General features: G+C 40.3%; 1 protein-coding gene and 1 long non-coding RNA gene across 4 annotated transcripts in view; one reads left to right on the top strand and one right to left on the bottom strand.

Annotated features, from left to right (window-relative positions):
- The window catches only part of SLC10A7 (solute carrier family 10 member 7), a 140,365-nt gene extending 124,753 nt beyond the window's left edge, over nt 1-15,612 (bottom strand). The window contains exon 1 of one of the 3 annotated variants that reach the window (XR_012688598.1): nt 14,861-15,612. Coding sequence is in view for 1 of the 3 variants with exons in the window: in XM_075199063.1 (XP_075055164.1) it covers nt 14,861-14,960 (100 nt within the window). In the remaining 2 variants the exon portion in view is untranslated. The remainder of the gene's footprint in view (nt 1-14,860) is intronic. The other 2 variants (XM_075199072.1, XM_075199063.1) reach the window with 2 other exon arrangements.
- The window catches only part of LOC142141022 (uncharacterized), a 50,350-nt gene continuing 49,174 nt past the window's right edge, over nt 15,223-16,398 (top strand). The window contains exon 1 of the long non-coding RNA XR_012688599.1: nt 15,223-15,281. This is a non-coding gene — a long non-coding RNA (uncharacterized LOC142141022). The remainder of the gene's footprint in view (nt 15,282-16,398) is intronic.

Below are 16,398 nucleotides of genomic sequence, written 5' to 3'. Positions count from 1 at the left end.
GAATGATAATCGTTCATTATTGCAGTGTACACACTAATGCAATATCGGGCGGAACAGCCGTTTATCGCGTGATTGGCCCGATAGTCGTCTGAAAACCCTCTAGTGTGTACCCAGCCTAAGCGCCCAGTTTAGTAGGCAGACCTGTCCTTTCCATGAAATTCACTACTCAGTCAATGACAGAATAAACCACAGTAGTGCTTAACTTAATATTGTCGTGGGACTCAAAAATCCTTCCCAACAGAACATATTAAATATCGGACAATCAGGAAACATCAAACAAATTTGAGGACCCACTGTAGGTCCATCAGGTAACTTGTATGCATGTGCCCTTACAGAAGCTATAAAGATTTGACAGAATATTTTTGCGGAAAAAAAGCAAATTTAAACCTAGCTGTCAAGTACAATTGTGTCATCAATTTAATGTGAAAAATAAAATTGTGAGGAAATCTATTTATGAATCCTAGCGATACCAGTATAATAAGCCACAATACAACATATGGAACCGCGCTATGAGAGGAATGCTCATTTTTAGGCAATAAAGATGTTATCTTATGTACTAAGGAGGATCAAAGTTTACATTTCTTACACTACTTGTGCACCTCGACTAAGAGGAAGTGCTACGGATATCATTGCAGAATCACTTTTTTTCTTTTTTTTTTTTTTTTTTTTTTTTTTAAACACATTGCAGGGGGGAATTCAATTTTCCACGTTACTGTAAAAAGTAACGTGGTCTGAGCACTATTAACGGTAAAACTGTGCATAATTACCATTAATACGGTAATTTCAACAACAGCATTTTGCTTGCAACTCCCCAAGTAATGCACTTAGCACGGCACTATTCTCCCCTTTGAGTAATACTATGCGTTTTTAAATTTTTCTTTTCATATGTATTAATATTATTATCATAGATTTGTAAGGTGCCACAGTGCTCCGCAGTGTCGTACACTAAGGAGCATAGTACATACATAAAACAGGGACATACAGGTAGACAAAAAATAAAATGCAGACATGAAAACAAGGTTATGAAGAACCTTGCTCATTAGAGAGCTTACCTAAGTGGAAGAGGGCACAAGTGGGGAAAATGTGTCTTAGAGTGGAGATTAGGATTGTTATGAGGATGCATTAGTGTGAATAGTATTATCCTCTAGAAAAAGAGATAGTTTTCAAAGAGCATCTAAAGATTTGAAGGCTGTGGGAAAGTCTGATCGAGCGTGGTAGGGAATTTCATAAGGGGGAGCAGTACGGGAGAAGTCTTGTAGGAGCGAGTGAGAGGTGTTTACCAGAGACGAGACAAGGTGCAGGTCAGAGGTAGATCTAAGAGGGCAGGAGGGAGAGTATTTTAATATGAGATTTGAGATGTATGCAGGGGTAGTGTTGTGAAAGGTTTTGTAGGTAAGGGTGAGTAATTTGAACTTGATTCTGGAGGACACCTGGAGCCAGAGTAAGAATTTGCAAAGTGGTGCAGCAGATATGGAGCGGTGAGAGCGAAAGATCAGTCTTGCAGTAGCCTTTAGGATGGATTGAAGTGTGCATATATATGGGTTTCCGGAATGCCAGATAGCAGGAGGTTGCAATAGTCAAGACAGGAAAGGATAGAATGGATAAGAGTTTTGGTAGCATGTTGAGTAAGTAAAGGACATATTCTGGCAAAGTTTTTAAGAAGGAGTCGACAGGACTGGGAGAGAGTCTGGATGTGAGGAATAAAGCAGAGGGCGACGTCAAGTGTGACACCAAGGCAGTGGGCTTGGAAGACTGAGGAAATTGTGGTGTTATTGACAGTGAGGGAGATTTGAGGACAGGTGGTAACTCTGGCAGGAGGGAAGATAATAAGCTCTGTTTTGGACATGTTGAGCTTTAGGTAGCGTTGGGACATCCATGTGGAGATAGCAGAAAGACAGTTGGTTACACAAGATAGTACAGAAGGAGAGGGGTCAGGGGAAGAGATATAGATTTGTGTGTCATCAGCATAGAGGTGGTATTGGAGAGTGAATGAGCGAATTAGTGCCCCATGAAAAGAGTGTACAATGAAAAAAATAAACGACCAAGAAAAGATCTGTATAAATATAGAGTGACATATGCTCTTTCCATTGCTGTAACATTACAAGATTTTTATGGTTCGTACACAGGCTCGGCGCTTCCATTAACAACCTTAAGCAGTTGCCGAGGGCGCCGGGACTGGAGCAAAGGAAGTGCCAGAGGTGGACACACTAAAGCAGCGGTTTGATAGCTAGGAAGTGAACCAGGAAAGAACTGTGTCACGAAGGCCAATTGAGTCAAGGGTGTGTAGGAGAAGAGGGTGATCAACAGTATCAAAAGCAGCAGAGAGGTCCAGGAGAATGAGTATAGAGAAATGACCCTTAGATTTTGCAGTAAGTAGATCATTGGTCACTTTTGTGAGAGCAGTTTCAGTGGAATGTTGGGGGCTAAAGCCTGATTGCAGAGAGTCGAGAATGGAATGAGAGGAAAGAAGTCAGGCGATTGTACACTAATCAAGCAAGTAGTTTGGAGGAAAGGGGAGGAGAGAAATTGGGCGGTAGTTGGAGAGAGAAGCTGGATCGAGAGATGGTTTCTTTAGAAAAGGTGAAATGAGCGCATGTTTAAAGGAGGATGGAAATGTGCCATTGGAAAGTGACAGGTTGAAGAGGTGAGATAGAGGTGGGCATGCAGTGGAGGAGAGGGAGCGGAGAAGTTGGGAGGAAGTAGTGTTGAGTGGACAGGTTGTAGGGTGAGAGGATAATATGATTGCAAAGACCTTGTCTTCAGTTACTGGAGAGAATGAATTAAGGGTGGATTGGGGAGTGTAGGTAAAGGTGGGTTGAGCGAGTGGAGTGAGTTAAATTTGGCATGAGGAAATATCTTGTAGAATGGTGTCAATTTTGTCTTTGACATAGGTAGCAAAATCATGGGCAGTGAGGGAGGAAGGAGGAGGAGGTGCAGGTGGGCAGAGAAGTGAGATGAAAATACAAAGAGGCGACGTGGGTTAGAAGACTGGGTGGATATTAGAGATTTGAAGAATGTTTGTTTGGCAATTGAAAGGGCAGCGCTGTAAGATGAAATGATAAATTTACAGTGGAGGAAATCGGGATAGGAACGAAATTTCTGCTAGTGACGCTCTGCAGTGCGGGAGCACTTTTGCAGGTAGCGGGTCTGTTTGTTGTGACATGGCTGGGGTGGGGTTTGGATCATCGGAGACTACATGTAGTAGCTGGAGCTGCATTGTCTAGGGCTGAAGTGAGTGTTTGTAATATGTAACACACTTCTGCACTGGAACAACTACTGAAAATATTTAAAGTCTTTAAACATGGCACATTAGAGGGTAAAAATAGGGGGCTTCATATACAACATTATTACAGGTGTATGGGCCGTAACTCAAAATAAAATCAGCCAACGCCAGTCAAGTGGTCTAACAAAATAATTCAGGGGTTATCTGTGCAGTATTGCAATGTTCTTACCAATTATTAACCATGTTTGTATAATTTAATTCCGGCAAGCAAAAATTTGCAGTGATTGTTGGCGAAGCACAGGTCTGCCATGTAGCTTTTAAAGTTGGTGTGGCTATGGAGAACAATATCACACCCAGGAAAGTCCACCATTTTTCCTATTCAAAACCAACACTGTTCTCCTACCCAAAAATAGCCATCATCTTCACACCCACCAAGCGGTCATCTGGCAAAATGCCCTCTACAGGCATTAACTGCAGAATGACTGACAATATTCCTAATCTAGATTATATAGCCTTGAATATAACTATATTATTTATAGTGATAAACTAGGAATAAGAAGGTTTAACATCTAGTCAAAGAGCAAGTAAGTCCACTATTCAAAGTGATTTAATCTCAAAGGCTGTGTATTACCGAGATGAATAATATATATGAAATAACTGCTCTCCATGCTGTGTTACCATCCGGTGCAACAGGCTGCCATGTTAGGAGGGATGTGCGTCTGTCATAGAGCAGGCACACAGAGAGCCACAAATGCACAGTATGGATCGGTGGAAGCACAGACAGGGCTGAGCAAGTTATGTCAAATTAAGTCTCAGAATTTTAGTCTGTATCGGATACCAAAAGGACAATATAGTGTATAGGTTAACACTGAAAAAGTATTTTATCTTCACAGTTCGTATCTGAAAATTTTAATTTTGGAGTTTAGTAATCCTTTAATGTGTGGAGATAGTTTACTGAGCATTTCCAACCACAGTGGGAGGCACATATAGAAACCGTTGTAATTACTACACTGGTCACCTGATTTGGATGTTAATTCCCTCAAATTAAAGTTGAAAGTCTGCAGTTAAAGCACATCTTGTTTGTTCCATTTCAAATCCATTGTGGTGGTGTATAGAGCCCAAAATATGAGAGTTGTGTCGATGTCCCAATATTTATGGACCTCACTGTATGTTGCCAAGATACCCCTAATTACAACCCACAAGATGCAGATTGTCGGCTATATGTTGCCCAGATTCCCCTAATTGCGACAAACAAGTTGCAGATTGTGTAGACTGCCAGCTATATATTGCACTCATTTCCACCTACATTTAACACAAATGCCCCCCCCCCAATTGCAACCCTAGCATACATTGTTAAACACACTTGCTAATAATACTATGAATTACCTAAAAAAAAAATATATATATAAAAAACAAAAGGACAAAATAAAAAAACTTTTTTATTTTCTTAACTACATTCTCCTTCTCTCAGCATGCATTATACTAGTGTCAGAACCAGTGTGGAGGTTTCCAGAAATATATGAGACGCTGTTTCTCAGCAGGCCAGCAGGTAAATGATGCCTCTGACTTATGTCAGCCATAGAAGCCTCGGTGCTGCAAACACTTGAAAGTATAATATAGGGAACTGTATAATGTTCTAAAAAAAAGCCTATATATTGTTGTACCCTTGGGATTACATACAGATCCACTTAACTATACCAACAATATATTTCACTTAAAGGATCATAATAGATCCCTTTAATATCAATATTATAAAGTGCACTTTGTTAGTTTCTCTGTACATACAGGAATACTTTAGCAGGTGTCCAGACACCCATTATCGTAAAACTGATTTCTTTAATAAAACAAACCCCCCAAAAAAACTAATGATCAGAATAGTGCAGATGGTGTATATGACTCTACTGAACATAGAAGCAGGACCATTATACAAGATTAATTACACAGACACCAAAATGCTGATCTGTGTAATTAAAGCTTGGGGGTTTTTTTTAATACTTTTTCAATATATGAAGTCCTGAGAGTGCTGGGGTTTTACATTGTTTGTATGGAAGTTTCTACGGCATTCTCTTCCACATACTACCCAGGCTGCGGCCTACTATACCTTGAGCGCCCACCCTGTATAATGTGATCGATAGAGAGAGAAAACGAACTTCAATAAATACTTGAATAAATAAACATGGTCAACTAACAAACTATATATACAAAAAATGCTAAATTATTTCAAAGAGAGGTAGTGGCAGACAAGGTGTATATTATTTGTAAAACAAACACATTGATATACTAATAGTAGATTGCTTGATGTTGAATTAAAACAGTTTTCAGATCTTTTTAAAAGCTAGATCAGATAAAGGAACAACGTGCAAAACTCAGATAAGACTATTTATGCTGTTTCTCATATGTGATGTAGTAGTGGGGGAAGGTTTGTTCACCACCACCCAGTCGTTCCATGGAGGACTCTGTTCTCTTCAGCACAAGCTGAGAGCTCATGATAACTACCATGACAGGGGGTGGAGTAACAGACTGTACTACATGGAAGGACCTCCATTAATCATTCATTCCCGCCCACCAACCATTGTAACCAGCTTCAGGCGTGATGCTTAGTTCCTTTACAGTGCTTTGGCAGAATGCTTCTTAGGCAACATAATGTGACCTTTCCTAGCTGTTGTGGGGAACTACAAGTCCCAGCATGTCACTGGCATGGCATGTTGGAAGGGACTGTCACTTACACAACAGGTTTCGCCTATGATTAACAAGCACCATAATATGTATAGCTAAGCGAATGAGACAAAATATATTTCCTCAATACCATCTACTGAAAAAATTCCCGACTATGGCCTTATCTGTGAAGAGTTTGTATGTTCTCCCCGTGTTTGCGTGGGTTTCCTCCCACACTCCAAAAACATACTGGTAGGTTAATTGGCTGCTATAAAAAAATTGACCCTAGTCTCTCTCTCTCTGTCTGTCTGTGTGTGTATGTTAGGGATTTAGACTGTAAGCTCCAATGGGGCAGGGACTGATGTGAATGAGTTCTCTGTACAGTGCTGCGGAATCAGTGGCGCTATATAAATAAATGGTGGTGATGATGATGATGATGAATCCTATAACACTTGAAGGACCAGAAATACTATAGGACAGAACCAAAATAAATGTGCTACCAGATTTACTGTTACTAGTCTTAATTGAGCATGTTTCACTTAGTAAACATACAGAAATGTATCCATGTTTAATTAATTCCATGTACATTTTCCTCTAGCTGGCTGTGTCTAATCTGAGTTTGTGCAATATTTTTCCTCTTTACTTCTCTCTGTGTGTTGGCAATATGACTGAAAGGAAGATAAGGTTATCTCCATGGGATTAAACAGGACAAAGTAGATAAAATCGTTTAGATAGATTTCTGGTCTATTCACTTACTCTGCTGTCACAGGGCCACTTATTATTATTATTTATTTACACAGCACTAATCATATTATGCAGCGCTGTACAGAGAATACTTGTCATTCACATCAGTCCCTGGCCCATTAAGGCTTACAATGTACACTCCATACCACACATATAAGGGATCATTTGGTCACAAGAAAATTAACCTACCTGTATGTTTTCTTTTTAAATCGGAGCACCTGGAAGAAAGCCACGCACACATGCGGAGAACATACAAACTCCACACAGAGAGGACCCTGCTCGGAATCAAACCTATGACTCCAGTGATGCGAGACAGCAATGCTAACCACCTGGCTGCCCTCGTATGATGGCAGACCAATTTTGTCTCTGCCCTGCAACAATTAAAATAGTTTTAGGTTGCAAAATTTGCTCTATTGTCTATATATAATTGATACATTTTCACAAAGGTTGACATAATCTTTACTGCTCAGTGGGGCATTACTCTCGAAAGTAACACGGCTACCGCTCTATTACCATTCATACGGTAATTTTAACCCAGACTTTTCTCCCTGGGCAAAAATCAGAGGTATGAATTACCATACTAACAGTAATAATTGCACACTATTCCCATAGTAACGTAGTAGTGCGCAGGCCATGTTACTTTCGAGAGTAATGCGGCCAACTGAATTCCCCCCAGTGTATCAGGAGGTGTCTGTTTTATGTATAAGATGGCAGCAAATGTCTTTAAAGGCCATATGAATGTGGGTTCTGAAGAAAAAGTTGGACACTTTTGTTAGACAGCAGCGGCAGCCGAGGGCACCGCCGCGACTCGCTGTACCTCTTCCTGGCGTCCCGGCCGTCGCTATGACGACCGGGACGTCACTTCCGGAAATTCGGACAGGGCAACGGCCGGACACCGAAAACAATCTCTAGGCGCTCCGGCAGGCTGAATAGCCGGGTGCATGTGCAGTAGTAGTCCCAGCCTGTGGGCTGATTAATGTGCAATCAAAGCTGGCCTGTGTGTAATTTCAGGGATGAGCCCTGATTGGTTGGTCTAAGTATTTAAGGCAGGAAGGGCTTAGCCTCCCTGCCGGTTATAGCGTTTTTGTCCCAGTCTTGCTGACCTGCTCTGTTGCTGTACCCTGTCCTGTATATACTCTGTTGGATTTCCCGTGTATGACCCCTGCCTGGACTTTGGACTCTGCCTGTTTGCTCGTGGCCCTGACCCTTTTGGCTTGTACCTTGGACCCTGCTACCTTGCCTGTGACCCTGACCTCTGGCATGTTTATTGACTCCTCTGCTTGCCTGTGACCCTTGACCTTGGCTTTCCTTTTGACTACCCGCTGCTTTCTACCAGTCTCCTGGCCTGCCACTGTGGTCCTGCATTACCAACCGACACTACATCTGGAGCTAAGTCCTGGGGGCATCTGAGTACCGGTGAGCGCATCAAGCTCTAAGGGAAAGGCGGCTGCTATGGATGAAAACCTCAGTCATCTAGTTCTGTGGGTTGGTGATCAGACCAGCAGCCTAACAACTTTACAAATTGTTCCTGAATTTTCACCTGTTACAGCAAGATGAGCACCTGTGAAGCTTACAAAAAAAACAGCAGCCATGGAGCGTTCACTGACATAGGAGAATTAAGAGAAATGTGCTTCTCAGACCAGCTATTGATTATCTCACAAAATGCAGGATTTATATAACTAAAGCAAATTGACAATACATCCAATAGTGGAGAAGAGTGAGCTCCTAGGGATGAATTCTAAGTCATTGAGGGCTAGCATGGATACATGCATAATTGTTTTTTAACCTGTGTTCAGTCATTCATAGACTGACCTGATATTTCAGCTGTGTGACCACATCCCACTGGCACAACTATGCGATTATGTGCACTTACCCCACTGGATCAAACAGCAGACATGTAACAGAAGCAAATCTCTGCAGTGGATCACCACAGGACGCTGGCAGCCTCTCTCCACGCTCATATAGATCACCAGGGATAGCGTCTCACTGGCTTGCTGTTTGATCCAGTGGGGTAAGCGCACACCCACAGGGGAATCAGAAACTGTATATGGATTTGAATATTGTGTTTTTCATTTTGCTATCCAGATTTATCTGAAAAAAAAATAGGATTTTCTCACAACATGAAAGAGAATTAAAACATCCTAAAACAACTGTCTGACTGTTTTGGATACAGATTATGGACCAATTTTGTTTATTGTTATATAAATCGTGGATTTTCTGGATGAGAACCAGTGGTGGAGATTGCTGCATGTGACGGAAGTGAAGGTCAATCTAGAAAACACACTATTGTTTTGTTTATTTAAATTCTGTATTTTGTATGCATTCCTGACCAGCAGTGTCGGCAGATCTCCATAGAGTGTACAGAGTCACAATCTTAACAGCTGATGGTTATGACAGATGAAGAGCACAGATCTGAAGGTAAACCTTGTAAAACGTGTATAGTGTGTACACATGAATCAACATGTGAATCGGGACTTTCAGTTGTTAGTAAAATCATTAACAATATTGCATCAGGATAAGTTTTCTTAGTGTGAACCTGTAGTGTGTATCTAGCTTTACTGCCTGCAAGGTCAACATATTAGGGATGTGACTCCTTACATATCTCTTCCTACGTCACTGTGCATCCATTCGTCTGAAGAGATACAAATAAAACAGCCAATCATACTGCATCATAAATCAAACAGAGGCAATGACGCATCAAGTTACCTTTCAATTGCTTAGTGGAAAATGTTTTAGTGAAATTGACTTTGCACAAGAGACAAGCGGAATAAAACACAAAATAGAACGAGGATGGACTCTTGTTTCCATTCACTCAATATGGTGGAATGATCACATTATTTAAAGGATTGGAAAAAAAATTAAATGGACTTTACATGAAGGAAATCAAGTGTCATTCATAATTATTTCAAGAAAATTGTCAGAAGTATAAATAATCTAGAGCCCTTACTAGAGAAAGTAGTATAATGACTGTGCTCTGTTTTTATTCTGGATGAATTAGCCCTAAATAGCCATGCTCTGGGACAGGAATGGTTTAGGTAGATCAAGTCTCATCATGACGGTGCATGGGGAGGGGGAAAGAGCTTCCTATTCTAGCAGAATTGTGCTAAAGCTGTGATAAAAGGCTGTGGTCAAAGCAATTGGAATATTTCTAGATTACCTCCTTTTGCCAAGTATGCATTAATGGGCCACAATACTGCAAAATTTAAGATATGTACCATGAAGATAAAATACATTGTACATTGCTAACCTGAAATTCCACTACAGCTCTAATAAAAACTAAAGTATTAACTCCTAACTCCATTACAGACCGCTGCAAGTCTCCTAAATGTCCCGATTTTGGCAGGACATCCGATTTGCAGGCTGCAAAACGGGTGGAGCTTAACCAAAAGTGAGTGGAGTTTTACCCAAATTTGTTCATTTTTGGGTAGAGCTTAGGCGGAGGTGGCTTATTTTGTCCCGATTTCATGACTAAATTTTGGGAGGTATGCAGCCTAAACTCCTCCCACATCTTAAAGCCTTGTATCAACACTTCAACTTCATGTATTAAAAACACTAGTACATCACACATAAAAGGGTCTGAAAGTGGAACACACTAGTTCCAATTACCGCATACCCACTTGGGATGTTACTCGTGTATGGTCGACATATTTACTTAGATACAAACACTCCAGTCATTTAAGTCTTTCATATATATATTAATGTCAAATATCATTACTAAGTCTGTAAATTATGCTAAGATAAGGTTACCTTGACACTATGTAATGTTACAAATGCCTTTCCTTGTTAGTGTCAACTTATATATTCATTAACAGATTTGCATTCTGCACACAGCATGCCATGGGAAGGTCAGGCAATAAAATGTAACATAAAACACATTTCTGTTATTCTTATAGAACATTTGGCCCAAAAAATATTTAATTTCAATATTTTGGCTTCTTTACTATTAGTGGCATTTTCTAAAAAAATGACTGCCCCTATAGCTTTGACCTTTTGTTAATTCAACTTAAACATAATACAGACAGGCAATCTTTTACCCGAAAGAAAAATTAATGAATTTGGGTTTTCTTAAAATCAGAAAGAAAAAAAAAAAAATAAGATAAACTAAAGCTAGGGGGAGCCCCCTTTGAGATCCCGACCCCTGGACCCATAAGAACCATTAAGCAGCAAGGGTCTTCAGGCCCACCTATGCCACAAAACTTTGGCAAGCCCCTTTCTATCCTAGTTTTGACATTGCTTCCCTTAGGGTACTGAATCTTTTTGCCCCCCCAGAAGGCGGGAGTCTCTGCTGACTTAGGGAGAGGGCTGTGCATAAGGGTCATGCCCAAACCCCTCAAAAAAAACAAAAAAGTAAAACACAAAAAACATGAAAAGCTGAATTGTGGATGTAAAAATAGAGCCATGTAGAACCCAGCCTTTCGGCCGGGTGTATAAAAATTGTCCTTCCCCCAACAAAAGTGCGGTAAAGGTAATATCCCTTAAGAGCAAAAGTGCTTTCAGGCTCTGTGCCTTATGATGTGCGCATGGTGGCATCCCAACACCAGGGCATTTCTGGGCATGCCTTGGCTAGGGCAGCACCAGCGACACACAGCAACTTGGATTTCAAGCAACTGGCCAAGAAGCGATATTAGAGAAAGTAAACTATTGCTGCAAAATGGTGATTTTGTCATACACATTAATTATAACCAAGGACTAAAGTTACTAAAAAGGAGTTCTGCTAAGCAATTTAATGAGAAAGGAAATGCCAGGGGCAGTGTGGAAATGGGTTTTAGAAACTTTCAAGTATGGTACACAAATCACAGAAAAAAATATTACCAAGGAAACACTGTCTCAAGTATTTTGGATAACAAATCCAATACAGGTATTTTTATATAAATAACAAAAAATAGCGAAGGATATTAGGGGCCTATTCAAATCAAAGCACAAAGAATAAATATATACAAGAAAAACAGTCTCAATATCACTTGAAAAATATCTTTCTCTGTCTCAATTCCAAGAAAGAGGAGGGGTATAAGTGAATCTTGTAGATGTCCCAACGTTACTCACAGTATCGTAGCTATGTCTATTCAATCCAAATCAATAGGAATATTCTTCCAAAGAAGACCAATCGGTCCGGAAAAGAAAAAACGCGTTTCAACTCATAAACGAGTCTACCTAGAGAAAGACTCGTTTATGAGTAGAAATGCGTTGGTGCGTTAATGGGGCAGATATAAGATATTTCATTAACATTACAGAGTAATCTTTATGCTCCAGTTCTAGCAGCTCTCTTTCCAGACGGACGCTGTTTATATTGTGGATGCCTTATACCTCCATATATCTGGTATGGATCTCTGTATGTCTATGTATGAAACTGTCATGGAACTGTTATTACCTATACATTCTGATATGTTTTAAGTGGAATAAAGTGAGTGGAATAAATGCACAGTGTTTTTTTTCAACTTTTCTCAATGGTATTACACTGTGTGTGCTTTTCTTTTATTCTGTCTATATGTCGGGTGGAGCTCATCCCATTAAACACTTGCAGTGAGAAGTTATACGGATAAAGCTGCAGCACTAGTGTATATACACATACATCTGCAAGAAAGTGTTTTTTTTTCTTTTCCGGACCGATTGGTCTGTTCCTACCCTTGGAAGAACCTTCCTATTGATTTGGATTCAATAGACATATCTACGGTACTTAAGTAACGTTGGGACATCTACAAGATTCATTTATGCCCCTCCTCTTTCTTGGAATTAAGACAGAGAAAGATATTTTTCAATTGATACGGAGACTGAAAATGTTTTACTTGTATATATTTATTCTTTGTGCTTTTATTTGAGTAGGCGCCTATTATCCTTCTCTATTTTTTGTTATTTATATTGCGCTGTAGGAGGTGACACTACATTAAGAAGGAAGGGCTGCTTTACTCCTCTTTGCACCTGTAGGATTCTAAAATTTTATACCATCATCACCATTTATTTATATAGCGCCACTGATTCAGCAGCGCTGTACAGAGAAATCATTCACATCAGTCCCTGCCCAATTGGAGCTTACAGTCTAAATTTCCTAACATACATACACATACACACACACACAGACTAGGGTCAATTTTGATAGCAGCCAATTAACCTACTAGTATGTTTTTTAGGAGTGTGGGAGAAAACAGGAGCATCCGGAGGAAACCCACACAAACACGGGGAGAACATACAAACTCCACACAGATAAGGTCATGGTTGGGAATTGAACTCAAGATCCCAGCGTTGTGAGGCCGAAGTGCTAACCACATAGCGACCAAAATCCTAGAGAGGATGTCCAAGGAACAAGTACGGAAAGCATGATGACGTATTTTGTGTCATAACGGCTCTACCCCCACTGCGTAACACCAAAATGTTGCGCAGTACAAGCCAGGGTCTTGGTGATGGGACTCATACCTAATACTGTCATTATGGTTCCCATCCCGCTCACCGCAGCAGAATCCGAGAGGGTGGACTACTCTCACAGGAGTCCTGGACTAACTGAAATTCAGGAGTCTCCCGGACATTCTGGTAGAGTAGATAAGTATGTTGAAAACCACTGAAGCAGTGACATCCTCTTAGCGTTACTCATAGAAATTAATACTTTTCATTTGGAAGGATTCAAAGCTGCACTTTCAATGTTGAGTGAAAATTGCTAGTGTAACAGCCCCCTAGTTTGATTTTTAAAAAGACGGCTACCACCTACCTTACGATCTGCCTTCTCCATCTCTAAATGCTACCTCTATACTGCTTGGGCCCGTTCCAAGTTTAAAATTTCATTAAAACACAGACTAAGACCATCACAGTCCTATCAACATAATACCGTCCACCCACTATATAATGCTCTGCTCCCAAACTTCCTTGGTCAATTCCTATTGCAGTTACTAAGGCTTAATTAATGAATAAAACTTACATTTTTATACTTCAATTAAGTCAATTCAGCAGGTAACTGCTGAAGTAAATTAAGTGAGAAGTTTGGGAGCAGAGCATGTTATACTGGTTGAATGAGTAAAGTTTGTGGGGTCTGCAGTCATTCCAAAAGTGTATTATTAAAATAAAAATGACAACAATGGACAACAATGTTTTACAATGAACAAACACAAACCATTTTGTAATAACATATTTAGAACATCTCCATACACTAATTGGAATACACTGCAAACGTCTAACCCTACAATCACCTAATATAATGTCGACATAGGATGTTCTGGGCCCTAGGCTACAGCCTACACATCTTTTTTTATAATATGTCACACTCAATTAGTTGTAAAATGATCATAAAAACTATGATTATATATCATAAAAATAGAAGGGAACCTTTGAATGAAGGTATATCTATAAAAAAAACAACATCATTTAACTGCAATTACTCAAACATGGGAGTTAGAAATAATTCCTCTTCAAATAATGTATTAATTAAACATACTATATAAAGCGTCACTAATCTTCAAGTAAGTTTGTCTTATCTGTCTCCCTTCCTCTTCTGAATAAAAATCAACTGGTATTATTTAGAAGGTGCTTACACTAATGGAAGAGGCAGATAAAAACTAACACAAAAAGTAAGCATATCAAAATCATATGTAAATTGTAATAAATGAAAGTAAATGAATGGTGAACGGTTCATCATTGATAAGCCATATGCACATGACTTTGCAATGTATGGAAAAGCCCTCTGAGACAGTGTGACTTTTGTGATGGTAGAGCTGAAGGTAATGGCAACAGAGTATATATTCGGCAGTAAGCACTCAGGTTGTCCTTGTGTGACTGGTCCCTGAACAGGGGCAGCATCCTATTGGAAACCCAACTACACGACAAGGAAGTGCCAATGGGCTGGTGTGCAACGTGTCACTAATAAGCAAGCTGACTGCAATCGTTTAGTTGCCTGGAACATAACTGACGTGTACCTAAGAGGTGGGTTACTGTCCAAAACATCCAGTATGCCGATTAACCCTTTAATCGGCATACATCACTGTACTGTTACAAGACAAGTAATGCCACGAAACATTAATGTTCTATACAGTTTAAACTTCTACTTTTGCTCCTCTATGTACTGGGCGGTTACACCTCCATCATCCAGCATGCGACATAGCGCCGATGATCGGAGTTGTAGTCTCGCAAGATCACAACACTCTATATAAAAAGACTGCTGAGTGTTAGATTTTGCCATAACTAACGAAACAAATAGATGAGTATAATATAGCAAAGATCCACAACTGTGCAGCATTTACCAGTTAGACATAGACTTACCCCCTTTTTCCCCTATGGATGGTTCCAATTTAGCGGCTGCTATTACCAGTATGATACCAAGAATAAACCACTCTTTTCTCAATCTCTCCAGTAGGCCCATCCTGCTGCTATCCTCCTTCTACGGAATAAAACGCACAATTCCCGGGCAATCTGACACGTCCCTTTGGTCCCTGGCTGCTACATACATACAGCACGGCCGATCTCTAAGGTAAATAGCACACAGAGGTTTGGCACAAGCAATCAATTCATTTCAACAGGGCAGTGCATTAGTATCCAGTGGTAAGGAAGTCTCCCAGAGCGCCGCCATCATTACCACGCACCTTCGAATACTGACGCATGTAGCAGTTAGTCCAGGCTCAGCGCAGAAAAGCAAAGGTTGGTGTGATCCAGTAAGAGGTTCTGTACGTGAAACGCTGGCAAGGTGAGGGCACTAATGATGGAACGTTCGGACAATGAGGTGAACAATGAAACGTTCCACAACCTGGCTCATCACAGGGGCAAGATCACGGGCTGTTCTCTTCTCCCAACTGCCACTATACTCTATTCTCTGGCGATGTCTGTAAGATCACATATGTTTTCTCAGACCGCCCTCAAGCTCTTTGCGTTGTGTATGAAACGATCCTCAGTGTAGATATATTTCTGATGTATGCTGGGTCTGATAGTTTACAAGAGGAGGAGGGTACTGGTGAGCTGTGTCTCTAATTCCTTCTGGCGCCGAGCTTTGTTACACTTCACTATACCTCCTTGTCATCATCCCAGATGTCTTCTCAAGGGCCAGGGAATACAGACAATGACCCGGTCACTGTATCAAACAGGCTCAGGCTGTGTAATCACATTTGAACAAATGAAATCCATAGGAGTTCTCATTCCTCATAGAATGTTTCAGTAATTGTCATCACATTTTAATTATTTTTTTAGTGAAATCGCATAAATATACTTCAATAGGAGCTAAAAAACTAACTATTTACTTTTTAGCTCAGACAAGCAAGATATTCTTTGGGGCATAAGGACGATTAAAACGGCAGATCGCGGTTACGAACAGGGCTGGATTAAGACAATGTTGGCCACTGGTCTAAAGGTACTGTGAGGCCCCCAGTAATTTGTAAAGGCCCTGTCCCCCCTCAGTCCCAATGTATCACCTCCGCGGCTCCTCTTTCCCCTGATATGTAGAAAGAAAAGCACTTACCTACTTGCTGTCCTCTTTTGGGGCCTGATTCATTAAGGATCTTAACTTCAGAAACTTCTTATTTCAGTCTCCTGGACAAAACCATGTTACAATGCAAGGGGTGCAAATTAGTAATCTGTTTTGCACATAAGTTAAATACTGACTGTTTTTTCATGTAGCACACAAATATCAACTTTAAATTTCAGTGTACAAATAAGCTATCAAGTATTTGTGTGCTACATGAAAAAACAGTCAGTATTTAACTTATGTGCAAAACAGAATACTAATTTGCACCCCTTGCATTGTACATGGTTTTGTCCAGGAGACTCAAATAAGAAGTTTCTGAAGTTAATATCCATAATGAATCAGGCCC

Source organism: Mixophyes fleayi, chromosome 1 (genome assembly GCF_038048845.1).
Source record: "Mixophyes fleayi isolate aMixFle1 chromosome 1, aMixFle1.hap1, whole genome shotgun sequence".
Taxonomy (NCBI): Eukaryota; Metazoa; Chordata; class Amphibia; order Anura; family Limnodynastidae; genus Mixophyes; species Mixophyes fleayi.
The sequence above is the reverse complement of the archived record's forward strand: the minus strand, read 5'-3'. Positions and strand labels throughout refer to the sequence as shown.